The 27,988-nt window shown below is 37.5% G+C and overlaps 1 protein-coding gene and 1 long non-coding RNA gene across 3 annotated transcripts in view; one reads left to right on the top strand and one right to left on the bottom strand.

Annotated features, from left to right (window-relative positions):
- mppe1 (metallophosphoesterase 1) overlaps window positions 1-27,988 on the top strand; it is a 152,009-nt gene that overhangs the window by 94,160 nt on the left and 29,861 nt on the right. For both annotated transcript variants that reach the window (XM_048175132.1, XM_048175134.1), the window contains exon 8: window positions 955-1,095. In XM_048175132.1, the coding sequence (XP_048031089.1) occupies window positions 955-1,095 (141 nt within the window). The remainder of the gene's footprint in view (window positions 1-954; window positions 1,096-27,988) is intronic.
- On the bottom strand, window positions 2,858-4,041 carry LOC125258240. The gene is made up of 3 exons (XR_007182556.1): window positions 3,759-4,041; window positions 3,125-3,170; window positions 2,858-2,996 (listed from the first exon to the last, which is right to left on the bottom strand). It is a non-coding gene; the product is annotated as an uncharacterized LOC125258240 (long non-coding RNA).

The following is a 27,988-nucleotide window of genomic DNA, read 5'->3' on the forward strand; positions in this document are numbered from 1 at the left end:
TGCTCAGTAAACACAAACACACATAGTGTTGGGAGAGTTATTTTAAAAGTTATGTGTTACAATATGTTGTTACTCCCCCCAAAAAATAACAATTAGTTACTTTTTTATGGAAAGTAATGCGCTACATTTGCATTTATTTCTCACCTTAGCTAGCTGAGGCTCTCTGTATCTCAATATAGTGTTATGCTGGGCTTGCTTGTTGAAGACTATATCAGTCTCAAGTCCGTAATTAAATAAGAAAACTTTGTAGTATGCATAGCTGTTGGTCTTCTTAGCAGCATGAAAAAAAAAACTTTTAATGAAATTGTGAATGGAATATATACAGCAAAAAAAGCTTTGCTGTCAATTGCAAAAATAGTTGTAATTAAAGAAGCAGACTATACTGCACAATGAATATCTTATTTACTGTGTCTACACTTTGTTGGTCATAATTAGAACATTTGTGAGCATGTAGAGCTTGGTCAGTGAGCTGGATATGGTAACACGTGATGTTAACAACCAGGGGTGCATTTTCCGAAGACAACTATGGTCGCAAGTTCTGCCGTTACCAACACAATTCAACAGAACTGGCAATCATAGTTGGCTAACAATGATTTTGGGAAACACCCCCCAAATTTGCTACTTTTAATCAAGGGGTGTTGTACTCTCAGATGGCATGTTCATTTATCCTCTGCCAAGCTTTTTAAAATCAAACATTTTATCTGATTCTTTGACATTTATGCAATATCTGGGAGTCAGGGTTCACAGGTTTATATAAAACCATGTCAAAACCAATGATTGACAAAGTCTGTGAGGTTCATGGTATCCCCTCTTTCAAAGATATTTAGATTTCTGTTGATTTGAAGGACTTAGAATCACATACACTTTATATCAGCAAGTTCTTGACCAGAATAAGCCAAGAACATTATATACAATATATGAATATTAAAAGTACACAATCTTCTCCAATAACAGCTCTTGTGGTGGTTCAAGCCACGCCTCATTCTGAGTGGCCACACTCACAATGGCTGTGAGGTACTACATGAGAAACTCTACCCTGAGATCAGCGTCCCGTCCTTCAGTTGGAGGAACCGAAATAACCCCAGCTTCATCCTGGTAATTAAAGCACAAGTTTTAAATTTTGTTTACTCTCATGTCGCTTCAAAGCTGTAGTTCTTATTTTCTTCCATGGAACACAAATGGAGATATCAACATTGCACTGGCCACATAACCACAACAACCCCAGCTTCATCCTGGTAGTTAAAGCATGTGTTTTAAGTTCACCCTCTTGTCACTTCAAAACTGTAAGTCTTATTTTTTTCCATGGAACACAAATGCACTGTAAAACCCATTAAGCTCAGATTACTCAAAATTTTTGTAGACACTGATTACCTCAAAACGTTTAAGTAAATCAACTCAATTTTTTAAAGTAAACAATAAATATAAATAACAATTATCAAACTAATTTTTTTTTTTTTTTAATTTAATGTTTATGTGCACTGTATTTAAAACTATTGTTTACCATTAATGTTAATGTTTTTCATTTCTCAATTATTTTGATGCAGTGGTACTTTATTAAATACAAATATTAACTCAAAAAATACACCTATGCATAAGGCTAATAATTCATCATGCTTAAGTTCACCATTAAAAAAAAACACACACACACAACTTTGGATATACAATTGAGGATTTTTTATTCAACCTTTTTTTAAAACCTTGTGACTGTGTATTTCTCAACATGTCAAACATACTGGAAGATCATCTTCCATCACAACTGCAGTGCTTGCAGGACTTTCGTTGTCCATGATGACAAAACCAACAGGAGTGATGTTTGTGTCAGTTGATGTCAGTGATGTCTGGCTCGGCCAACTCTTCCTGGAATAAGCATAGAGGGTAAAACTGTAAATTTAAAGGATTAGTTCACTTATGAATGAAAATTTCCTGATAATTTACTCACCCCCATGTCATCCAAGATGTTCATGTCTTTCTTTCTTCAGTCGAAAAGAAATTAAGGTTTTTGAGGAAAACATTCCAGGATTTTTCTCCATATAGTGGACTTCAGTGCAGCTTTAAAGGGCTCTACACAATCCCAGATGATGAATACGGGTCTTATCTAGCGAATTGTTCTGTCATTTTCTAAAAAAAAAAAAACATTTATACTTTATAACCACAAATGCTCATCTTACACTGCTCTTCATTCCGCCATGCATGCATCATGTTGGAAAGGTCACGTGTGACATAGGTGGAAGTACCGATCCAGTGTCTACAAAGCAAACATGCAGAGATTAAGCCAAACGCCCTTTACAACAACAACAACGACAACAACAAAAAAGGTAAAACAACGATATCGGACGATTTTGAAGTTTTTTACCCTACTGCGGTACTTCCACCTACGTCACATGTGACCTTTCTAATGTAATGCATGGCGGATCGCAGAGCAGTGAGAGATGAGCATTTGTAGTTAAAAAGTATATAATTTTTTTTTTTTTTTTTTTAGAAAATGGCCGATGGTTTCTCTAGATAAGACCCTTATTCCTCGTCTGGGATCGTGTAAAGCCCTTTGAAGCTGCACTGAAACTGACATTTGCACCTTCAACCCGTTAAACCCCAGTGTGGTCCACTATATAGAGAAAAATCTTGGAATGTTTTCCTCAAAACATTACTCTTCGACTGAAGAAAGAAAGACATGAACATCTTGGATGACATGGGGGTGAGTAAATTATCAGGAAATTTTAATTTTGAAGTGATCTAATCCTTTAACTAATGAGATTAAAACTAGACATTTATATTTACTGCTAATAATTCTATTTCCTGTTGACATGTAAACACGAAAATTAACATGTTAAACAAGCAAGCCAACTTTATTTTATATACACTGAAGACAGTGATGGAGGTAGTTAGTGTGGATGAATCTGAATTCACTGGAAGATCATAAACATTCAATGTCACGCATCTTCTCTGAAATCTTGCTGGTGTGTATCGCTTTCTTTGATACAGTGAAACTCAGCACAAACCTAAAAAAATCACAAACACACACAAGCAAGTATATAACCAACAATGGGTTTGGAAAGGAGAACGACTAGTCTGTGTCCTGTTATGAGGAGACATCACACAACTTGCACTTCAAATCAACAGAAGTTACCTTAAGTGTTGAGGCTCACTCTTTAATATTCAGCATCCAGTTCAGCCTGCAATTAAAGAATGTTTGTAACTTTACTACAAGTTTGTAGATTTGTTTTGTAAACTTAATATTCAATATATTGCTAAATTCATGTCTGTGTAGCCTAGCCTTATCCTAATCTTGGATGAAGTTAGTGTTAGCGTCTAGTTTTTGCAGGTAGAAATAATACATAGACCAAATAAAATCACATTTAGCAGGGTAACGTTTCCCCAAAAGCATCGTAAGTCTAAGTTGATCGTAGAAGCATTTGCCACCAATGGTCTCAACGATCGACTTAGCTCACAGTGGTTTTGGGAAACGCAGCCCTAAACAGTGCACTTAACAAGAGCAACATTCAAATCCTAGGACTGCATTTACTAAAAAAAATACCAGCTAACGTTAACATTACTGCCCTGCTTTGACGTTAAAACTGCACTATAAGCAGTGACGCTAAAATAGCATTCAAAAGCACTGGGGAAATGACGAGCTTTACCGCGCTGTGTAAAAACAGCGATTAAAACATTTCATTTCAGCGATTAAAACATAAAACAATATCATGATATTCTTACAACATTCAAAAAACAAATAAGAAATGTTCACAGATGTTTTCATTTACTTATAAGTTGTTACATTAAGTTTTCTCCGGTTGCTTGCAAGTGTCCGCCATGTTGAATGGATTCTTCTCAGTTAAGCAACGACGTGATGTGGATGACGTCACTTTACATTGCTCTGTAAACTTAAAAATAATAATTCAAATAGGAGCGTTTACTCAAAAATGTTGAGCCACACAAAAATAAAACTAAATTCCTTGTTAATAAAATGTAATTGTTTTAAGTTGCATTAACTCTATAACATACTTTAATTGCAAGTGTTCTCAATCTTTATAAGTTAGTAGTACTGTTCGGGTTTACAGTGTGGAGAAGACCACTTTGCACTGACCACATAACAATTATGTTGACGTGAACCCCAGTATTGCTATAAAAAATAACAAATAAAAAGTAAAGGCCAATAAAAAAATAAGTAATAATTAATCAGTCATTAACGAACATGACCATAATCAATACCCACTGACAGTGCAAGTTAAACCCCAGGGTGATTTTACACTTGGTTTGACTGCCTGTTCCGAACCCAAATTCCCTTGTGAAAAAAAAGTGCACTTTAGTATACTTTTATAAAGTGTACTTATTGCACAAATAATATACTTAAAAAGAACACAATTAAGTGTGAATTAAATGTAATGTTTTCATCGCTTAAGTGCATTCTATTTGTAATTAATTTCAAATGTATCACAGATTAAGTTCATATTAAATGCAATAAATTGAACTTTTGAGTGATTTTTTTGAACATCTTAAGTGGTACTTTAATACAACTTTATGATAACCTTCATAATTACGTCTAGTATGTTTAAAATATAGTTGAAGTGCACTGTTCAATGTACTGACAAGCAATTAATGTGAACTAAAATATATTTTAATATCAGTTATCAATACACTTAAGTGTAATGTTTCAGCCGCTTAAGTGCATTCTATTTGTAATTAATTTCAAATATATCACAGATTAAGTTCATATTAAATGCAATAAGTTGAACTTTTGAGTGATTTTTTTGAACAACTTAAGTGGTACTTTAATACAACTTTATGATAACCTTCATAATTACGTCTGGTATGTTTAAAATATAGTTGAAGTGCACTGTTCAATGTACTGACAAGCAATTAATGTGAACTAAAATATATTTTAATATCAGTTATAAATACACTTAAGTGTGAATTAAATGTAATGTTTTCAGCGCTTAAGTGCATTCTATTTGTAATTAATTTCAAATGTATCACAGATTAAGTTGATATTAAATGCAATTAGTTGAATTTCTGAGTGATTTTTTTAAACTACTTAAGTGCAACTTTAATACAATTTTTTATGTACTTTGAAATATGGTAAAAGTGTACTTCCGAATGTACTGACAAGCAATTAATGTGAACTAAAATATACTTAAATGTAATTTAAATTTTTATTTAATTATTTACATTTATTTTATATTTAATTTAATACATTTGTTATTACATTATTTGTAGTTATGTATAATAATGAAGTTACAATTTAGTATATTTCAAAATATTACAATCAACACAAATGCAAATTGAAACCCTCTATATTTATTGACAAAACAATCTATAAAAAAAAAAACAAAACACAAAAACCTTTTTGATGATGCACAAGAAAAAACCAAGAAACACTATACAAACACAAACAATTACAACACTTTAACTCTCATATAGAAAGAGTCTGGAGGACAGAGAGGCTTATATGCACTATCATGTTCTCCCTTACATACAAAGGTACCTAAAGCTACCCATCACTTTCTGCATTTTTACATTTTCAGAAAAAATCATTCGGTATGATCTATAAGATGATAAATAAGATACAAACAAAAATGTATACAAACAAAATGTAAAGAAAAGAAAAGATTCAAAACTCTGGGTAACACTTTATAATAACTTTTTATTAGTTAACTATTTTAGTTAACATGAACTATGAATGAAAAATACTTTAAAGCATTTATTATTTTATTAAAAAAAGAGATTTTTTTTTCCTCAAGAAAATTTGCCATTTACTGTATCTGATATACATCCAAAATAATCAATATTGAATCGAAATCGAATCGCAAGCTTGTGAATAGAAATCTAATCGAATCGTGAAAATTGTCAATACCCAGCCCTACTGAATACTGTTAGACTTAGCTGAAAAATATAAAGCACTATTTATTTAATTTGTATCTTTGTTCTATATTTATCTATGCTTATAATTTGTTCATTATTTTCTATGTGCATTCACTCACCTACAAAATCAACCTAATCCTCCTAGAATGATTACTTCTTTCCAAATAGAGCTATTTAAGTCATCTGGTGAATTTTTTTCATATCGCAATATATATTGCAGAATTTTATTTTTTTTTTGCCAATATTGTGCAGCCCTAAACCAAATATTATTAAACTATTTCAATTATAAATTATGTGCTAACCAGTTTTGATTCGGTATTAACTTTGATGTGCGATGATCATAATGCTCTCCCACATATTTTGCTATTATAACTGCACTTATTTCCGTTGTTGGTATAAGTGGCAGTGGGTGGTAATAGCAAGATGGTAGAAAACTATAAGTTTCTTGTCTGATAACGTTTCTTTAGTCATTCGGCCATCCTGCAGCCTAAACCACTGTAGGCAAATCACTCTAACACCTTGCAGTATCTGCAAAATAATTTTAACAATAAAAGGGATCATAAAAATTTGCATGTTGTCTTTTAATTTAGTACTTCCCTGATGAAGCAGTTCATTCTGCAAGGTGTAAGTAAACTTTTGAACGCAACTGCATCACCTAAGATGAATTACCTCAGTCATCAGGACAACACTGTAGTAGAATCCTGGGAGAAGCTCCTTCACATTTCCCACAAACACCAGGATTCCAGTGACCACACTATCTTCACTGACACTGGCCTTTAAAAATAGAGAACATTTTTATAAACATTATTATTCCTACTTTACAGGGAATTAAACATAACTTTATCAATTACACAAATATAGATAAATAACCCAAGACCCAAGCAAATTGAGTGGGCGTTCACACAGAATGCGTTTTGCTTTGAAAATAATGATATAATATCATTATAAATATATAATGATGAGATTGGGATTTGTAAGTGCACAGGTGAGAATGTATTACTTGCAAATAGAAAAGATTCAAAGCATTTAAAAGCTATAAGGATAGTTGATGGCAGTGTTTAGCTTGTAATGTGTAATCAGGGTGTGCTGGCTGAATTAATGGCAGAATTAATGGCAAAACTTATAACATCACCTCATCAATAAGGGTCTTTGATTCCACACAGCTTGCACTGTATCTCCATTGACAGATCTGTACTGATCCTACAAAATGTATATATAACTAGATAAGCACAAAAATGTTACATATTACAAACACAAACAGTAATTGAACACCTCACTTTTCAAATGCAAAAAGAAAAATAGATTATAAGCAGTATTTCTAGAGGGGGTAATATATTGAACATTACTGGTGGTCATAATAGCGATTAGATGGATTAAATGTAAATGTCTTTGAATGTTACACGATCAGATCTTTGAATTTAGTTCTGCAAATTTAACCTTAAGTCATTTAAAATGATTTAAAAAGTTCAATTAAAATATTTTCAGCAACCAAATTCTTTGAACACGCCCACACACGCGATCACATTCATATATAAGAAATTATTAGAATGCAATCATAAATAAATTATGTAAACATGAATAATTCACCTCCATACTGCGATTAAACTAAACAAGTTACACTCTTAATGGCAATAAGAACTGTTATGTTACGGTGAAAAAATAAAAATAAAGAGAGCATATATCAAGATACTTACTTGCTTCTTTATTTGTAGTACACGTCTCATCTGTAGTCATCCAAACGTGCACTGTTTTTGTTCTTCTTTGATCAGCAAAGTTGCCTCGCGCATCGCGATCACAGAAAGATGGCTGAAAGTGCATTTTTCAAACTCTGGTGAAGTAGTGCGCCGTCATGACGTAGTATTTTGGCGCATGCACATTAAACAAAAAGTTTATAGGCTAATACATGCATGATTTAATTTCTGTTCAAATTGTAGTTTTTCTAGTTCATTGTTGTAGTTCGACTGTACGTTTAGAGAACTTGACTCATTCACCTAACTAAGTCAATCATTTTTACAGTTTAGTCTGATTAAAATTATTAATTTTAACTGAATATGAAATCAAATTAATTTTGTTTAGATTTGTTAAACTTTTGCTTGCAACTAATACAATTAAATATGTTTAATCGACTTAGAACAACATAATGCTTAAGCTTGTTAGTAAATATTGTCATTAAAGTGTACTTTCTTTAAGTAAAACTTAATTAGAGATTATTAAAAAGTGCATTTTTTAAAAAGTGCACTTTAGCATATTTAGAAATATTGTCATTAAAGTGTACTTTCTGTAAGTAAAATTTAATTAGACATTATTACAAAGTGCATTTTTAAAAAGTGCACTTAAGCGTGTTAATAAATATTGTCATTAAAGTGTACTTTCTTTAATTACAAATTAATTAGACATTATTACAAAGTGCATTTTTAAAAAGTGCACTTAAGCATGTTAATAAATATTGTCATTAAAGTGTACTTTCTTTAAGTACAAATTGATTAGACATTATTACAAAGTGCATTTTTAAAAAGTGCACTTAAGCATGTTGATAAATATTGTCATTAAAGTGTACTTTCTTTAAGTACAAATTAATTAGACATTATTACAAAGTTCATTTTTAAAAAGTGCACTTAAGCATGTTAATAAATATTGTCATTAAAGTGTACTTTCTGTAAGTAAAACTTAATTAGACATTATTACAAAGTGCATTTTTAAAAAGTGCACTTAAGCATGTTAATAAATATTGCCATTAAAGTGTACTTTCTTTAAGTACAACTTAATTAGACATTATTACAAAGTTCATTTTTAAAAATGCACTTAAGTGTGTTAATAAATATTGTCATTAAAGTATATTCTTTTTAAGTACAATTAAGTGGCCTTTAATTTTAATTATATTATATTATCTGCAAGTGCACTTTTTAAAAAGTATACTTTTAAGATTTGAAGTAAACAAAAAGTACACTTTCAATACAATTAAGTGCACTTCTTTTTCACAAGGGTTCAATTGCCCTCCTCCCCCTCCCCCTTCTGGATTGTGTTCACTCTGTATTGTTTGTTTCCAAACCGTGCTGTGTGTGCTGAGCTGTGTTTGCGTTTACCCATTGCTTGGTGGTAACAATGCAGGTGAAGCCGGCAAAATGCTTAAAGCTTCTCACCTCACTTTTATATTTTGGATTTTGAACATTTTATTTTGTTTCCAAAGCAAAGATTAGCATATAACGAAACTTGTGTCTATCTGTGGCGAATGTACTGCAAATGTTTTAAAGAACACGGGAGTCCATTTCTGCTGAAGGTGAACAGAAATTATAAATACCTTGCAGTGTATCAGTCACACTTGTCATGAAAGTGAATGAGAACACAAACAAACAAACAAACATTTCACTTTCAAAGTGGAACTTCCTCTCCACATCTGATATTTACACTATGGAGAACACCATCAGCATGAAACAAACATGGCAATTTATTGTCTGACGTCACAAGCAGAGCACCTGCAAGATTGCAGAATTTAGCAAAATTCTGGGCAGAAAAGTTCTGATTGGGTGATTTTAAATTCTTGACATCTGGCAACTGCAAATATGAAAGCTCATAGTTGAGGCTTCTACAGCAGTCTGCCATAGTTTGCAGTCTCTTTTTTTTTTGACAAAAAGAGATTTTGGTATTCTTTTTTTTTATATTTTCAACTACATTTTAGTCTTGTCTTTTTTTCAACTCTATTGCATGCTGATAAAGTCAGTTATTGTTATCTTGTCATCGTCATGGGGATAAAAGCTTGTCGCCAAATATTTTTCATCATAGATTTTAATGAAATTATCATTAAACTGTATTTTCCTTAAACTGTATATTCCATTCCAACATTCCAATTATGCAAATGTGGAGGGATTACACAAGCAGGGATAAGTGATGATGTCCCCTGTCGAAGAGACACTAGCCAGCTATCTGTCTTATCAGGCTCCAGTCTTGTCATCCAAGTTGCTGCAGACCATCTCGCACTTGATTGGCAAGGTGTATGCGCCAGCGAGTCAGGCTGGCAGTGCTTTGACATACCTCTTTCCCGAGGTTTATGCATGGTTAGTGAAAAAAGATATTTTTAAGTCACTGAAATAACATCATAAAACACCAAAGAAAGAATGTGAGGAGATTTAAAGAATATATATATATATATATATATATATATATATATATATATATATATATATATATATATTAGGAGTGTAACGGTACACGTATTTGTACCGAACCGTTTCGGTACAGGGCTTTCGGTACGGTGCACGTGTGTACCGAAGCATTACATTGCAACCAATATTCACCACCAATAACCGCAATAAGCTCTGCGTTTTGTTACTTTCTATAAGAAACAAAGTGTCATCCTTCAAATTCTGTCCACGAAATCATGAAGTTTAAACAGAAAATGCCATTTTGACGTGCTTTGATGTGGGGTGACAGATCACTGTACAGGCGCCTCAGTTCAACCGGCAGCGCGAGCGCGGAGCGCAAGTGAATGTGTTCATCTCTTCCTCCTTAATACTAGTTACAGAATAAACATGAAAGAACATCTGAAGGTATGTTGCAAGATTCAGTACAACTTACTGAAACGGTCATATCTCATGTAATCGCTCATTCAGTGTTTCAACGGTGGAAAGACATCAATGAAAGCTTCCGTATTCAACAATATGTCATGATGCATTTACCTCAGAAAAGCCATTCAGTGTTCACAGCTTGTTAGTTCGCTAGAGAAATGAACTCTTTCGCTTAATATATGCACTGTATTAGCCAATATATTCATTATTTTACTTAACCTTTTAGTGATATCCTGATTAGGCTATTTAATGTATGTTTAAATAAATCTGATGTTAAAATAACAGCCACTGTGTAGAAATGATTATATTTCAACAACGAATTGGAGTAAAAACATTTAGAAGTTAATGCAAAAACTGCCTTAGGTGCAGCTTACAGGTTTGCATACAATTTGTTATTTGAGTGTTGATTATTTTATCTAAAAATAAAAAGCAATTGAATTTAGGCTAATAGTTTGGGCTTCTTTCAAGTTAGGGCTCCCTACATAGTTTATAGCATTAGCAGAGATCATTTTTTTTATCCTTAAGAAACTTTTAGTTTTAATTTAATTTAATATATTTAAAGACAAAAACACAATTTGTTCAGTAAACCTCTGTTTAATAATTAAAAAAAAGCAATTTTATGTTTAGTTTTCTCTCCACCTGCTGTACCGAAAACTGTACCGAACCGTGACTTCAAAACCGAGGTACGTACCGAACCGTACCCTAATATATATATATATATATATATATATATATGTATGTATTAGGGTACGGTTCGGTACGTACCTCGGTTTTTATGTATATGTATGTATATGTATGTATATGTATGTGTGTGTGTGTGTGTGTGTGTGTGTGTGTGTGTTTGTTGTAAATAAATATTGTGTTGTAAATAAACTATATATACACACAACAAATGACGAAGGTTAAAGGCACATTATTGAGCACACTGATCTAAACATAGACGCTTGCACTGTCACACACCTTTGTACCATTCCTAAAACAGTTCCTGATCAACTGTGAAAATAAGTGAAACATACCTGGAATTTCCAAAGTGTTTGCTGCTTCTTTTGCCATGCACTGCCCCACCATCAGTAGTCAGTGATTCACCATGTTCATGTAGAACAGGGATGGGCAACTTCGGTCCCAGGCCATTGTCGTACAGCGTTTAGCTACAACCCTAATCAAACACACCTGAACAAGCTAATCAATGTCTTCATGATTACTAGAAAGCTACAGGCAGGTGAAATTTTATCAGGGTTGGCGCTAAACTCTGCAGGACAGCGGTCCTCCAGGACCAAAGTTGCCCATCCCTGATGTAAAATATCAGTCCAATGTAGTTGAATACCTTGCTGATTTTGGTAGCGCTGTTGTAGAAAAACGGTTTGAAGAGACTCATGTGAAAGTCTGAGTCTGCAGGACTCTTCAGTGGTATCTGGTCCCAGAAAAAAAAAGCACTTTGAGCATGCTGATACCAGGAGCAAATGTATTATTCCATTAGCAATCACTAATACTAATGTTGCCCGGTCATAACAAAAACATGATCTTTGTAGCCATAGAGGCACACATGCTTTGTAATGTATTGTCATACAGTACAAAAATGACATTTTATATTTTAGAAACTAAATGATCAATTTATAAACATCTACATTTAATCTGACATCCACATACAGTATTTCACAGTAAACAGTAGTCTAAACATTCTTAGGCTGTAACATTTATACTATTATTGTTTTCAATCAGCTGAACAAGTTCTTAAGCTTGAATGGATATTTTGACAACTTTCAATCTGGTTTCCGACCGCATCACAGCACAGAGACAGCACTCATAAAGATAATAAATGATATTCGCCTAAACACAGATATAGGTAAATTATCAGTGCTGGTTCTACTCGACCTAAGTGCTGCATTTGACACTGTCGATCACAACATACTTCTTGACAGCCTGGAAAACTGGGTTGGGCTTTCTGGGATGGTCCTTAAATGGTTCAGGTCATACTTAGAAGGGAGAGGTTATTATGTGAGTATCAGTGACCATAAGTCTGAGTGGACATCCATGACATGCGGAGTCCCTCAATGTTCAATACTTGCACCCCTCCTGTTCAAACTATATATGCTGCCACTGAGCCAAATAATGAGAAAGAACCAAATTGTGTATCACAGCTATGCAGATGACACCCATAATTAGATGCTTTGTCTCCAGTCAAGACTTATAGAAACTTGTTCATGCTTTCATCACCAGCAGGGTGGATTATTGTAATGGGCTCCTCACTGGTCTTCCCAAAAAGACCATAAGACAGCTGCAGCTCGTACAGAACGCTGCTGCCAGGTTCTGAGCAGAACCAGAAAACATGAACACATCACACCAGTCCTCAGGTCCTTGCACTGGCTTCCAGTTGCATTTAGAATTGATTTTAAAGTACTGTTACTTGTTTATAAATCACTCAATGGCCTAGGACCTCAATACATTGCAGATATGCTCATAGAACATAAACCTAACGGATCACTCAGATCATCAGTTTCGAGTCACTTAGAAATACCAAAGGTTCACTCAAAGCAAGGAGAGTCTGCTTTTAGCTGTTACACCAGCCGCAGCTGGAACCAGCTTCCAGAAGAGATCAGGTGTGCTCCAACAGTAGCCACATTCAAATCCAGACTCAATCACCCCCAATGCCACCAAGGAGGCCTTACTAATCTAACAAAAGCCAATCCTAGCCTGGCCAACCTTGTCTGATACACAGAATCTCCAAGCGCAAACTCCAAAGAGGAGAGCAGGAAAGAGCGACTGCGAAAAGGCAGTAAGGAACTCAAACCCACATGCAGAGATGGGCATCCTGGAGAGCGGAACTCAGCTGAGCGCTATAAACCCTCGTATGAGGGGAGTACAACCACTCATCCAAGGATCTACTCAGCTTCTGATAAAGCGCTGAGGAGGCTCTGCACTAGAAAAAACCCTGGTACAGGGAAGCACAAACCAGCCTGGGGCCAGTCTGAATGGGAGACTTCACAGAAGTCTACAACCAATGACCAGCTTAGAGAGCTAAGCACAATTACACAGTCAACCCAAAGGGAAGTACGAAGCTCAACCTAACAGACAGACCATGTTGTAGGCACATAGCCATGGAGGCCGACCAGAAGGGGCCTACAACATAACTAAAGTTCTTATAATGAACTAATATCACAACAAGAACCCAATCCATAAGGTGGTGTTCAGGATGGCCCATAAGGCCATTCCACTGAAAACATAGCATGCTAAGTGCATGACCAACCAAATGATTAGGTAGCTGTGAGTGCCCACGAAACAGCCCGTCCAACACAATCCAACGAGCAGTGTACTCGGTAAAAGCACCTTCCTACTCTTTAAGCAAGAGGAGTACAGCGTACGCCATCACGTGCTAAAGAAGGCCCCATGGGCCTATAACCTCAGCAGACACGTGGCATCAGCTCGTGGCATCAGCTCGTGGCAGTCTTATCAAACTCCAGGCAGAACAAACCGACTACAGAGGAGGTTAATGAGTCAGCCGGAGCCCTGGCCAGCCAGCGACAAAATTCCTTTCACTGTTTCTTGTCAAAGAAACGCAAAAGGTACACTTTTCCAAAGGAGGCCCCGAGGGCCTACCCGTTACAAGCAGCATCAGCTAGCGGCCATTAAGAGATGGGCATCCCGGAGAGCAGAACTCAGCTAAGCGCTATAAACCCTCATATTGAGGGGAGAAAAATCCGCTCTTCCTAGGATCTACTCAGTGGCTGATAAAGCACTGAGGAGGCTGTGCACTAGAAAAACCCTGGTACAGGGGAGCACAAACCAGCCTGGGGCCAGTCTGAACGGGAGACTTCACAGAAGTCTACAACCAATGACCAGCTTAGGGAGCTAAGCACAATTACACAGTCAACCCAAAAGGGAAGTACGAAGCTCAACCTAACAGACAGACCGTACTGTGGGCACATAGTCGTGGAGGCCGGAACAAAGGGCCTACAACATAACTAGAGCTCTTAATAATGAACTAAGCATTCCACAGAAACTCAATACATGAGGTGATATTCCGGGATAGCCCGTAAGGCCAAGCACCTGAAACATAGCATGCTGGAAGTATGACAACCAAGTAATTAAGTAGCTGTGAGTGCCCACGAAAACAGCCCATCCAACACAATCCAACGAGCAGTGTACTCGGTAAAAGCACCTTTCTACTCTTTAAGCAAGAGGAGTACAGCGTACGCCATCACGCGCTAAAGAAGGCCCCATGGGCCTATAACCTTAGCAGACACGTGGCATCAGCTCATGGCAGTGTTATCCTAAAGGAAGCAAAAACACTCAAAATGTACTCAGTAAAAGCACCTTTTACTCTCTAAGCGAGAGGAGTACAAAGCCAAACTCCAGCGTGATAGCAAAGGAGGCCTGTGGAAGCCTACGACTCGTGAACCACGCGGCGTCAGCTAGTGCAATCACGATTCACCCATGGTGAAGAGACATACAAAAAACCCACACAAAGCTGTGCCAACATGCAGACTGAAAGGAGGCCCTGATGAGGGCCTACAACCTCCATGAACACATGGCAACAACCAGTGGTAACTTATGACAAATGCCAGCCAACAGGCCAGTACTCGAAAGACCCATAGGTAGGAGAAGTACACACTACGCCACAGAACTCAACGAAAAGCCTGAACTAAGGCTTATTCGTACGGAGGGGGCATGGCCAATGGCGGCATGTGTCATAAGTCATGACTCAACCATGGAAAGAATCTAGATATAACCAACCCAGCTGGGCCAACACAGAGGCTATAAAGGAGGCCTGGTAAGGCCTACTACTTTTAAGCACCATGTGGCGCCAGCCCGTGGTCATAACAGGGCCAATGCTCAAAGGGGACCAGTTCTAGACCCTACACGATAACTGTGGGGAAGTAGCTACACAACCTGAGCTTAAGCCTACACATTCCAACAGGCAATGTACATATAAATATGCTATCACGGTCTAAGGAAGGACTATAAGGCCTAACACCTCAAATCACGTGAGCATAACCCTTAGGCAGTGCTAAAAAGCGTGAGCAAACTAGTGATCGTAAACCAACAGCGCCCCAAAAACAAGCTGTAATAAAGAGAGGCTATAAAGAGCCAACAATCTAACAGCAAGTGTAAAACAGCTGCTGTGGTCATGATCGACTGGGGGAAGTCGAGAATATACTATTCTAACCAGAATAGGACTCTCTACACTCACCCCGAGTGTGCAATCCAACAGGTGATGTACTCAGTGAAACACAAACCCTAACCGGGGAGTACAATAAAACACCATGTTCATAGACAGAGGCCAGTCACAGCCTGCTATCACAGAAACAGGTGTTAACCTGTGGCAGCACTAGAGTAAGCTCACATAAATATGAAGGGGAATATGGGCAAAAACGGCCACCAACTCCCTCAGGAGGAGGCCAGAACTAGGAACTATACGACCACAAGGGGATAGTAAATAACAGGGGAATGTAAACAAACAAACACCTAGCCTAGCTCTAGCCTAGCTCTAGCCTAGCCGCTAGCTAAGGCCTACTGGGCCAAGCAAAGCTTGGGTTTCATCTTGAAACCTTCAAGTATGAGGAGAAAATGAAGCACTGCAAGCAAACAGTGCCAGGCGGCTGATAAGCCGTCCTGTACACAAATAACTGAAACGACGAGTGCTAACTCAAACCAAACTAAAGTATTAGCTGAGAAGCTACTCTAACATAGGAGGCTACAAAATAGCGGCCATAAAGCGGCCTGCGTGTTTTGAAAACTAGCCAACCTAATGCTACAGTTATTTTGCCCAAAAAAGCCCCTTCTAACTTTACTGACTACATGCTCAGGAAAGCTATACAGGAGAAACAAAGTCCACACTTTTTATAAACATAAAAATATGGACCCAGCTTACCTTCCTGTGGCTTGTAGAACAAAGATATTCCCTCCTTATTTAAAGCATGAAGGAAGAAATCAAAAGTTCTTTAAAGCCTAAAAGCACTTTCACTATCAAGCCAGAAGGCAGCCTTAGAAAAGGGCCAGCCGACAGCTTAACTGTAAAAACACCTGAGCAAGTAGAAAAAAAAAAAAAAAAAAATAAATAAATAAATAAATAAATATATATATATTGTAGGAACCATGGACGAATCAGACAAATGAATCACTCAGATGACTCTTTCAAAACATAATTCTAATTCAGAATTGGAATTCCGACTCCAGCTCGTCTACAGAGGATCCTTGCTTAATTATCTTTACGACATCCTATGCCTCCTGACAGCAGGAGAAGTGACAAACCAAATGGTCACCCAGGAAGATAAATAGTCTTTGATCTTCAGATCAGAAGAAACAGAGAAAACAATGCAGGCCCATTTGTTTCTCTAAGGAACTAAAACTTTACAGGAAACCCAATGAAGACTGTTTTGCAACAAAAACTGCATCAAAATTGTTCCAAACAATTTTAAATGGACTTATCAAACATATTTTAACTGCATACATTTTAAATTGTGTCCACAGGTACTACCTGTTACTAGTTAGGCTCTAGGACACCCACAATCCATGTAAATGTGTTAACTCTTGAATGACTGACTGAAAGTATGCCTTATTTGGACTTAATTTGATTCTTGTCCCCTGTCCTATATCCTGACTTGAATGAAATCTGTTTAAAATGTATTGTATTCCATTTAATAGAAATTATGTTAAAATGACACTTTGCTGAAGCAGAAACAGGATGTAACACCTATGTGTTATTGGGGGCAGAGAAAGGCCCTTTTGAAACAGGACGATGTCTGATTGGCCAAAACTCCTCAGAGGTGTGACAAACAACTAAGTTTAAATTGTCATTGCCAGATAGTTGAGTTGGGTTAGTTCTGGTCAAGAAAAACAGAGCAACAGAAGAAAGAACTGGTCAGCCATGACCAGAGTACAAAGAACAATGGAGTAACAAGAAGAACAGACAAGCCGCTCATTTCAAGCCATCCAACTTCCACTCACTTTTCTTTTCTTTCTTTAATTTTCTTTTCCGTTGAAAGTCTCGTGTTCTAAGTTTCGCACAAAGTTCAACCAACGACTTCTGCCGCTTCAACTTTAACTCCAGCGACAAAGAGACTTCCCTTTAATTTTTCAGCAAGCTCAAACGTAATTGGGTTCTACCATACACAACACGGACCTTGAATACCCTGCGACAACTCATCGACTTGGAAAACTCTTCTCTACACGCCAACGAGGGATATTCACATTCAAAGTCGACGCAAGCAAGTACCTCCAGATTAAAACTGAACTTGTGCATTTAATGATTCATGGTTCGTTCAGGTCAGATCTTCTGAAAAGCATAACTTTGCTAGGAATTCATCATATCACACTCTCTCTTTCTCTCCTAAACTCTTTCTCTCTCACTTCCTGTCTTACTGCAACGCGTATGAATGAATGTATGTATTGTAAGGACTTAGCCTATTTATTAGCTCAATTTAATTGTTACAGGGAATAAGAATTGAATCAACTGTAAATGATTCACTGTAAATGATTCAGAATTAATATTTAACACTTCATCAATTATTCGTCCAGCGAAAATTGAGGTTAGAGTATTTTACCAATTCTGGATAAAATATTATTCTGCGGCCAACAGTAACAATATTTTATTATGATTATTGTTATTATTGTAATTATTATATTATAAGCAAGAGGTAACTTGATCTTTTACGTTTAAGGCAGTAATTTGACACACAGCACAAGAAACTCGTATATGTGAAAATCAAAACAAGATTTATTGACTACTTCTAATGATTACAGGAAACTAAGGCTAAACACACACACACACACACACACACACACATACATACATGCACACACATTCGCGGAGTTGATGAGTTATGAAAAGTCCCAAGTTCAGTGCTAACTTAACTCATAACCTGAGGAAAATCACAAAAGCAGAGCTTTGGCTTGATTCTTTAGGTTTAAAGGAGTTTCCAGCAAGAGAGAGAGAAGTTTGCTTGTACCTGCGTTTGCTGTGACAGCTGAGGTAATCGGGTTGTTCCGTGACTCGTGTACAGCGGAATCCCGTTCTGGATTGGCTGTCTTTCAGGTGACGTCTTCTCGGGAAAGCCCTGTGGGTTGCGCGGAAGCTTTGAAGGATGCTGCTGGCTGGTGTGGTGCGCTGTTCTGAGCGTCTGGCTTGAGCGGCTCTCTTCTTGGGAGACTTTGGTCAGATATTTCACAGAGGGTTGCGGAGTCTGGATGTGACGGCTGTTGAATGATCAGCGGCGCAGCTCGTGGTTGAAGTCGGGTGTTAGATGGAAAATCAGCCCCGGTCAATCAGTTATCAATGACCCATGCAACTTTTCCGCTGTGGTCAAAGTAGCGGTGCTTCGGCCACCGGGCTTCAACGACTGTGCTTCAGTCCGGCTTCTGACCGATCTCGAGCGATTTCTGACCGACTTCTGACTTCTGACTTCCAGCTTCTGACATTAGCTTGTTCGGACAGCATAGTTTTAAGGGAGCGATCCTCCAATGAGGCGTTGCTACGGAGATTAGACACGCCTCGTCTATTGTCTATTGATCACATCGCGTGATATCTGCAGAACATTCTCCTGTTTTATTAACAACTTTATAAAGTTTCTTAATATTTTCCTGATACTGAATTTCAATGTTTCATTCACACAGAATTACAGAGAATTATAAATTCTGCATTTAGAACTCAAACATGACACACTTCTTACACACATATTACTAGACTGACCTAATTAAAACAATGATTACAATAATGCATTTGAAGAAAACCCACATATTGAATACATTGAATAGACATGTTAGTAATTACATCATGGCATGTATTATTCTGTATATAGTTTAAAATGATCTCTTAATGATGGTCCATTTGAAATTCAAGATTGAGTCTGTAAGCATAAAGTCATTGAACAGTGACCGGAGTCACAAGTGACCGGGTCAAAATGGATACCTCCACACAAAGGGAGGTATAGATAGGACAGATTCGTCTTTAAATCCGTTGATGGGTGTTTTCCTGTTCCGTCCGATAATACAAGAGGGTTTTGTGAGAGAGTCAATAGACTTAATGTGATCAGACCCTGTGATAGGTTCTGATTAGTTTATTGCTGATGAGCTAAGAAGTCCTTTAGACAGAGTCCTTTGTTAAAAGAAGTCGTGTCATCACTTCTGTTAAGGCTAGGTTTTTCCTGTCAGGAAATGTATCTTTTGGACCAAATGAAGCTTTGTTCAATCATGCCTCTGGCTGATAAAGCCATTTGGTAACGTCTGTCGAACGAGTCCCTACAGTATGTATGTATGTGTGTGTTCGTGGTAGATTAGCTTGTGTTAGAATAAATAAATCTCTTGTAGATTTAAAAAAAGAAAGTGTCTTGTATTATGTGCTTCTATGATTTAATGTCTTAAACTGTGATCTTAAAAAGTTACCGTGCTCTAATCAGTGTTTTCACGATACAAGAGCTTATTACGGCTCAAGCAAATGAACGCTGGACGACTCAGTTGCTCGGTCGTAATCTAAACAACTCTTTATAATTCCCTATAAATATTTCATTTGAGCTAATTTTACTTTCTAGGGTGTTTTCCCTACAATATATATATATATATATATATATATATATATATATATATATATATATATATATATATATATATATATATATATATATATATATATATATATATATATATATATATATGGGAGGTGAAAGAAGAAGAGGAGAGGGTAGATATAAAATCGCCCTAAAATAGCTGGGGAATCGATTACAAACGCAATGGTGTTTACAATCGATCACCAATTACTCTTGTTTCTTCCTCCTCCCGTCTGTCTGGCTCAGATCCAAATCTGAACAGCCAGGAGGGTTTGTCCATGCCCTCCCGATCTCAAACGCATAGATCAGGAGAGAATGGAAAGTCTATGGTAGCCGCAATATTCATGGACAGAAAGGAACCGTTCGTCGTACCATCCGCGCGCGGCTCCTTTCTTAACCCTCTGGAGTCTGAGGCTGATTTGGGGCTTGGAGAAGTTTTGACATGCCCTGACATTTGTGCTTTTTTCAGTTGTTCATAAACATATAAATGACAAAAGTGTCATTACACTGTATTCAGCACAAACTAGGCTACAATAATATGTGAGGAACATGTATGTACATGTTTGTATTTTTGAAGGAATAATGTTTATGCGTGGTTATTGAAAAAACAAAAAACTTAAGTCACTGAAATAAGGCCAAAAAAAGTATATTAAATCTGTGTTCACAAGACTTTTGGGTATTGGAGGTTGTAGACTAGAGTTTTTGCTTCAGAATTATGTAAAAATTATGCTGCCTACTCCTTCATATAAAACAATATATTGATTTAGTTTTTGTAAGACACTTTTTGTCAAGAAACACAGTATGCGTGGAGGCGTGAATCTGCATGAATAATGGGCCATTTACACCTGAGAAGACAAAAGAATCACATAATAATTACCTGAAATGACTTGCATATTAATGAGGCCTTTCAGTCAGGTAGGCTGTGAAAAAAACCCTCTGTAATAATGTCACAGCTCATCATAAACAGCAATACTGTGAAATATTATTACAATTTAAAATAATAGTATTCTATTATATTCTTTAAAATAAAATGTATTTCTGTGATGCAAAGTGTCTGAACAATTATGTTACCTCTATGGCATTTCATATAGGCTTTTAACTTAAAAGCATGCACATTTGGAGAAATATTGATGGATTCTTATATATTTGTCAATTTTCTATACTGAGAAGTAATATTTATTGTCATCACTATGAGTGCTGGATACTGTTTTTTCAATTCATACTTGCAGCCGGAGGGCGCTCTCTGTACACCTTTAGTCCACAAATTATTCTAAAGAAGAAGAGGATATTTCAGGAATGGTATTTTCAATTCATACTTGCAGCCGGAGGGCGCTCTCTGTACACCTTTAGTCCACAAATTATTCTAAAGAAGAAGAGGACATTTCAGGAATGGTATTTTCAATTCATACTTGCAGCCGGAGGGCGCTCTCTGTACACCTTCAGGCCACAAATTCATATAAAGAGAGGAGAGGAGAGATCATGCATCATGTTAGTTTTCTTTATTTTACAAAAAGCACAACATTGTGTTTTTACTCTGAGTGTACACAAATAAAAGAAGACATTCTATAGTTTCAATTGATATATTACTTATGTCTCTATGACAAGAAATGACGGAGTATTTTAAGTCTGTTTTGCTGCAATGTGAGGGAGTTACCTCAGGGAGTTAACGCACACTCACGGCAGCTGCAGCCTGCCGAAAAGCGTGTCCCAAAAACACAGCGGCTCACATACCCAGCAGCCAGAGGAGCGGTCGCTGTCGGACGCAGCGACATCAAACAAGGACGTCACAGTCATCTAACAATACACCCTCGTCAGCTCCGGGAAGCTGAGAGAAAATATAATTCTCTCAGACTTCCCAACGAGCTCACCTGCGAGCCCTATGATTGCAGCCGCCGTATTGCCTCAGCACACGGGGCTACAATGACAGGCACAGATGCAGACACCTCCTCCCTCAGAAAGAGTGTCAAACGATAACAGAGCGTCCGAACAGAAGAGACGCTCGCAGTGAATAATAGACAAACACAAATAGACGCCGCCCTCAAGCAACATCTATGCGTTCACTCCTCACCAGACAGAAAAACGCCAGAAACGTGTACATCAAGTGTCAAACCAGGGGACACGGATGAACACAACCTCCTGAACGTTTGCAGACAAAAAAGAAGTAATTTCCTACCGGAGTTTGTGAAACAATGGCACGAACAAAACTGTCCCAAAAAGACAAAAAGATGTTGACTGCTTCCTCAGGTGCTCCTTTATACGTCACAGTTCACGCCGTTTGACGTCATAGGCTGTCGCCGGCCAATAGGATTGGAGTGTTTGGCATTTTGTTTAGGATTGTGATTTTTGGCATTTCGAACACGAGTCACGAGTGACGTTCCCCATAGCACAATCAGCGCAGAGTTGAAGTTCCCTTTCGAAAGGGAACAATATTTGCTTAAAAATAATAATAATAATAATAATAAATTATTGGCACTAGCGCTGAGCATTGACACAAATTTCACAATTGAATGTGATTTTGATTCAGAAGCTTGAGATTTGATTACCTTTGATTTAATATTGATTAATTTGGGCCCATCAGGTACAGTACATTAATTTTCTCAAAGAAAAAAAAATCTCTCTCAACTAATGCTGTATACTGTACAGGGAACCACAGCTGGTACATCATTGTAATACTAAAGGTTAAAATTGATTTGTAAGCTACTTACATATAGGCTAAATTGCACATAAGGAAGTTTGGTAACACTTTACAGTAAGGTTCATTAGTTAACATTAGTTAACTACATTAGTTAACATGAACTAATAATAAACTGCACTTCTACAGCATTTATTAATCTTTGTTAATGTTAATTTCATTTTCATTTACTAATACACTATTAAAATCTTGTTAATATTAGTCAATGCACTGTGAACTAACATGAACAAACAATGAGCAACTTTATTTTCATTAACTAACCTTAACGAAGATTAGCAAATACAGTAACAAATTAACTATGGTTTTGCCACTCTAACCATAATTTAACCATAGAATGTATAGTAAAACTATGCTATACAAATATTATAGTTATACAGTTATACAAATGGTAGTCAAGTCAAGTCATCTATATATATATAGCGCTTTATACTAGGAATGCTCATGTACTTGTACTCGTACTGGTAAAAATACCCCCGATACCAAAGACCGATACCTCACATGACATCACTGACAGAATTTTCCGTGCACAGAGACACCGGCGGCAGTAGCAGAAACAATGTCAGCCTCAGGGGTGTGGAAATACTTCAAAATTAATGATGACAACCCACACATTGCGAACTGCACGCTTTGTTCTGCATTAACATCAAGAGGAGGTACGAAACAAATGCTGTGAAGAACATCCTCAGCTTAATTCTTATGAACAGTCCTCCCACAGCAGTTCGCCTATAGTGTTGCTTACCCGGATTTTACAGTATTCACTGTACACTTTCGGTTATGTTAGGCCGCTCAAGGCATCTGGGACCAACGTTTCCAAGGATAAGTGGTCCCTTAAAGGGAATGTGGCCAGGGAACCAAAAGGAGCCCCGGGGAATGAAGTCACCCCCAATGCCACCAGGGAGGCTGACCTGGTCTGATGTAGGACAAACTTAGTCTTGGCCAACCCTGTCTGAATACAGAATCTCCATAACGCATTCTTCAGAAGAGAGCAGGTAAGAGCGACTGCAAGAAGGGCAGTAAGCAACTCAAAACCACCCGTAGAGACGGGCATCCTGGAGAGCAGAACTCAGCTGAGTGCTATGAACCCTTGTATTGAGGGGAGTATAATCCGCTCATCCTAGGATCTACTCAGCGCTTGATTATTTGCACTGAGGAGGCTGTGCGCTAGAGAACCCTGATACAGGGGAGGACACACCAGCCTGGGGATGATCCTTAATATGAGGCCTCATGGAAGCCTTCACCTAATGATCAGCTTAGGGAGCTAAGCACTATTACACAGACAACCCTAGCAGGGAAGTACAAAGCTCGACCTAACAGGTAGACCATACTGTGGGCACATAACCATGGAGGCCAGAAAAAGGGCCTACATTATGATAGTAATTCTATGTGGAGTAAGACTCACATAAGCCAGAGTACTTTGTCACAACAGTAGGACATTAAATGGTGGCCTGCGAAGGCCACCTTGAACACCTATCTTGCTGGAAGCAGGAAACATGACTTCAGTATACAGCAAATGAGACTGTGAAGTGCCCACATAACAGTCCTTAAAAACTCACTTAAAACTGCTGCTGTCACACCCATTTTAAAAAAGCAAAATTCTGATATGAACGTTCTTTCAAATTATCGCCCAATTTCAAATCTTTTATTCCTGGCTAAAATCTTAGAGGGTGTGGTTGTGGCCTAACTGAACAATCACTTAATTGAAAATAATTTATTTGAGCCCCATCAAACTGGGTTTCGGAAACTGCACAGCACATAGACCGCGTTGGTTTAAGTCACTAATGACTTACTAGTAGCTTCCAACTCAGGCTCCCTGTCTCTTTTCATTCTCTTGGATCTTAGTTCTGCCTTCGAAACTATTGATCATGTATTGTTACTTAATCGTCTGGAAACTGTATTTGGTTTGTCAGAGACAGTTCTTGGCTGGTTTAGGTCTTATCTTACTGACCGCAGTCAATTTGTTTTTATGGGTGGCTATAAGTCCAAAGTTGGTTCTGTACATACTGGTGTCCCACAGGGGTCAGTATTGGGTCCCTTACTTTTTAGTATGTATATTTATCCACTTGGTCAACTATTTAGATCTCTAGACCTTAACTATCACTTTTATGCTGATGATACACAGATTTATATCCATTCAAGGCCAGGTCAACATGTGGACATTGTGCATCTTTCCAACTGTATCACTGAGATCAAGATTTGGATGTCTAATAATTTTCTGTCTTTAAATGGCTCTAAAACGGATGTTATGCTTCTCGGCTCTCCTCATCAACTGCAAAATGCTGGTGGTTCTCTTACTTTGTCTGTTGATGGTTTTGACTTGGCAAACTAAAAAATCTTGGTGTCATCTTTGATGCCACACTGTCATTTGAGCCTTTTGTTCAGAATACGGTCAAGACATCCTTTTTTCACCTCAGAAATATAGCATGTGTACGTCCTATGTTGTCCTTTGCTGTGGCTGAGAAGTTGATCAACTCTTTTGTCTTTTCACATCTGGACTATTGTAATGGTCTTCTAGTTAGAGTATCTAAATCATTACTCAACAAACTTCAAAATTTACAAAATTCGGCTGCTAGTGTAGTGATTTTTACTCCATTCACCTGTGACGTAGTGATTTTTGATCATGTGTCACTTAAGGTGTGGTTATGAGTGTATCAGATGACCCCTCCCCCTTTTGTAATACGGGGCACCAGTTAAGAATACTATCTTAACAATTTAAGAACACTCCAAAAGGGCTGTTCAATAATTCAGAATCAATATAAAATGGAGGGAGTCGGTCAACTGATTTATCTGAAGGATTGGTGAGTCTGGTCAACTAGTAGAATCTTTGATTATCAACACAAGGAAGACACAGTTATAATAAAATCAATGAAATTTATTAACAATAAACATGCAAGAGTAAATACCACAACGATTAATAATGAAATAATGAATATGCACTTCTAAAAGATAGTAAAATAATAATCAAAGGAGAATACTGAATTAAATCAAAGAAACAACTAAATGAAGTGAACACAGAATGGATAAATGCAATGCTGTTGAACTGAATGTAGGATGGGAGAGAATCGTATGGGAATGCTTATGGGAGCCACCTAATGGCTCTGGTAAAATGGTGATAAATAATTGCTTATTTATCATTCAACAAATAATATCCCTATTATTTGTAACAAACTGACCTCAAATAACTGTTATCTAAACAGGTTAGAAAAACATATGCTGCATGTATAAACTAATGCCAAGGTCTCTAGAAAAGAGGTTTGGTAAGTTTATATTTACGTTCCACACAGTCGGGTGATCAATCCGGTAGCAGAGACATCTTCCACTGATGATGCAGGCTGCGTGCAGTGGGAGGGCGTGGAGTTGCGATCCAGTAGTCGTGCCACGCTGGGCTGGAGGATGCTGAACTTCAGTTGCGCCAAGAGGGTCCTTTAGGATGGACTGGGCAGCTGGGTCAGATGAATCTTCACAGGTTCCTTTGCAGGCTGGAGCCGTGTGGTACAAGCAATGTCTGCCGATGCAGAGGTCCTTTGCGGACTGGGCTGCGCTGCTGTAGGAGCCGTAAGGGTCAGATGAAGTCCCTCAATGCTGGGGCCCTTTTTGCAGCTAGAGTGCAGCTGAAAGCAATGTGAAAGGTTTTGCTCGCGAAAGCTTCACCTTAACCGTCTCTTTCCTCGTCAGGTCAGAAACTCAGGACGTGGAGTGTCTGTTAATGTCTCCTTCCCCGTCGAGCTGGAAACGCAGAACAAGGGTGTGTCTACCCAGGGGACATATTTATCCCTTTCTGATGAGGAGGAGATTGAAATGTGGCGCCTTGCCGATCCTGGAGTGTGATTGGCTACTGTTATCTGAAGCAGCCCCGGTGTTGCCCACCCTAGTGTGGAACTCATTTGCATAGCATAAAGTACAGTGTTAAAATAGTGTCTTTAACATTTTACCCATGCATTATTTCTTTACCAAACCTCTTTCAAATTATTAAAGGCATCGTAGAGAACAGATAGACACCAAACACGATATGAAATGGTTAAATCATCATCCATGCATTTGTTTATCTGTTAACAGGTCTGTCCCATGACCTGTTGTTTTAGCAGTCAGTAACCATTAACATAAACTGTGCTTTGCATGAAGATGGAGTGGATGTGATGCAGTTTAGATCAAATTAAGGCCTCCAAACATAGGTATGAATGGATTTAGATAGATCTCTGTGGCCTCTCTTTATTTCAGTCTCTGCTGCTCCATCCAGGAGGTCCTGAAGGAATTTTTATGGCTGTCCTTGCCTAAACCTTAGGAATGAGTTTAATGGTTAGAGTCAATGCGTCGTCCAATGAGAAGTCTTCTCCTTGGTTTTGGTGGGTGCAGAAGGTCCCCCTTCCTGTTCTGGAAGAGGTGTCTGGTAGTTGTCCCAACATCTTATCTGATGTTGCTGAACATTTATTAATGTTCATTCACCAAAGATCCAATCACGGTGTGGCACATCTTCCTACACACCAGCAGTTAGGGAGGGGCCCTGTCGTAAACTGGTCCCTGGAATGCCATCTTGACTGGTGTTCACAACACTAGAGTACTGTCTGGGGTCAGGGCTGGTGATCATATTACCCCTGTCTTGAAGTCTTTGCACTGGCTCCCTGTCAGGTATCGTATTGATTTTAAAGTCCTTATGTTAACTTATAAGGCTTTACATGATCTGGCACCTCAGTACTTGACTGATCTTTTAATGCCTTACACACCATGTCGAAATCTGCGTTCCTCTCGAGTGGACTCTTAGTTGTTCTTAAGACATGGCTTCGCTCTAGGGGTGATGGAGCATTTTCTTCTTATGCTCCTAAGCTTTGGAACTCTCTCCCAGCTGACATCAGGGAAGCAAATACATTAGTGACTTTTAAATCTCTTCTCAAAACATTCTATTTTAGGATTGCTTTTACTTGATTAATCATTTTAATCAAATATAATTTTTTTCTATTTCTTTGATGTATATTTTTTGTATTTAAAGTGTGTTGTTTTCTCTGTTTTCTTGTAAAGCGCTTTCAGAAAGCCACTTTTAAAGGCGCTATTTAAAATAAAGGTATTATTACATAAACAAAAAAAAAACTTTTTTTTTCAGGTCACAATGTAATTGTAATGTTGTCTTACTGCAAAGACATATGTCAGATGAACAAATTAAGTGGTAAACCTTGAAAAAATGTGATTTGTAATGTTATTATTAGGATTTATATAGTTTAAAGGGATTTTAAATAACAAAACATTGAAACCTTGAAACCTTGAGCTATATTAGTGGTCTTCTGCTGCCATCTGGTGGCAGTAAATGACAGTATCAGGCAATTCACTATAGAAAAATTTGGTTTTAAAGG

The sequence above is a fragment of the Megalobrama amblycephala genome, linkage group LG22 (assembly GCF_018812025.1).
Source record: "Megalobrama amblycephala isolate DHTTF-2021 linkage group LG22, ASM1881202v1, whole genome shotgun sequence".
In the NCBI taxonomy this organism is placed as follows: Eukaryota; Metazoa; Chordata; class Actinopteri; order Cypriniformes; family Xenocyprididae; genus Megalobrama; species Megalobrama amblycephala.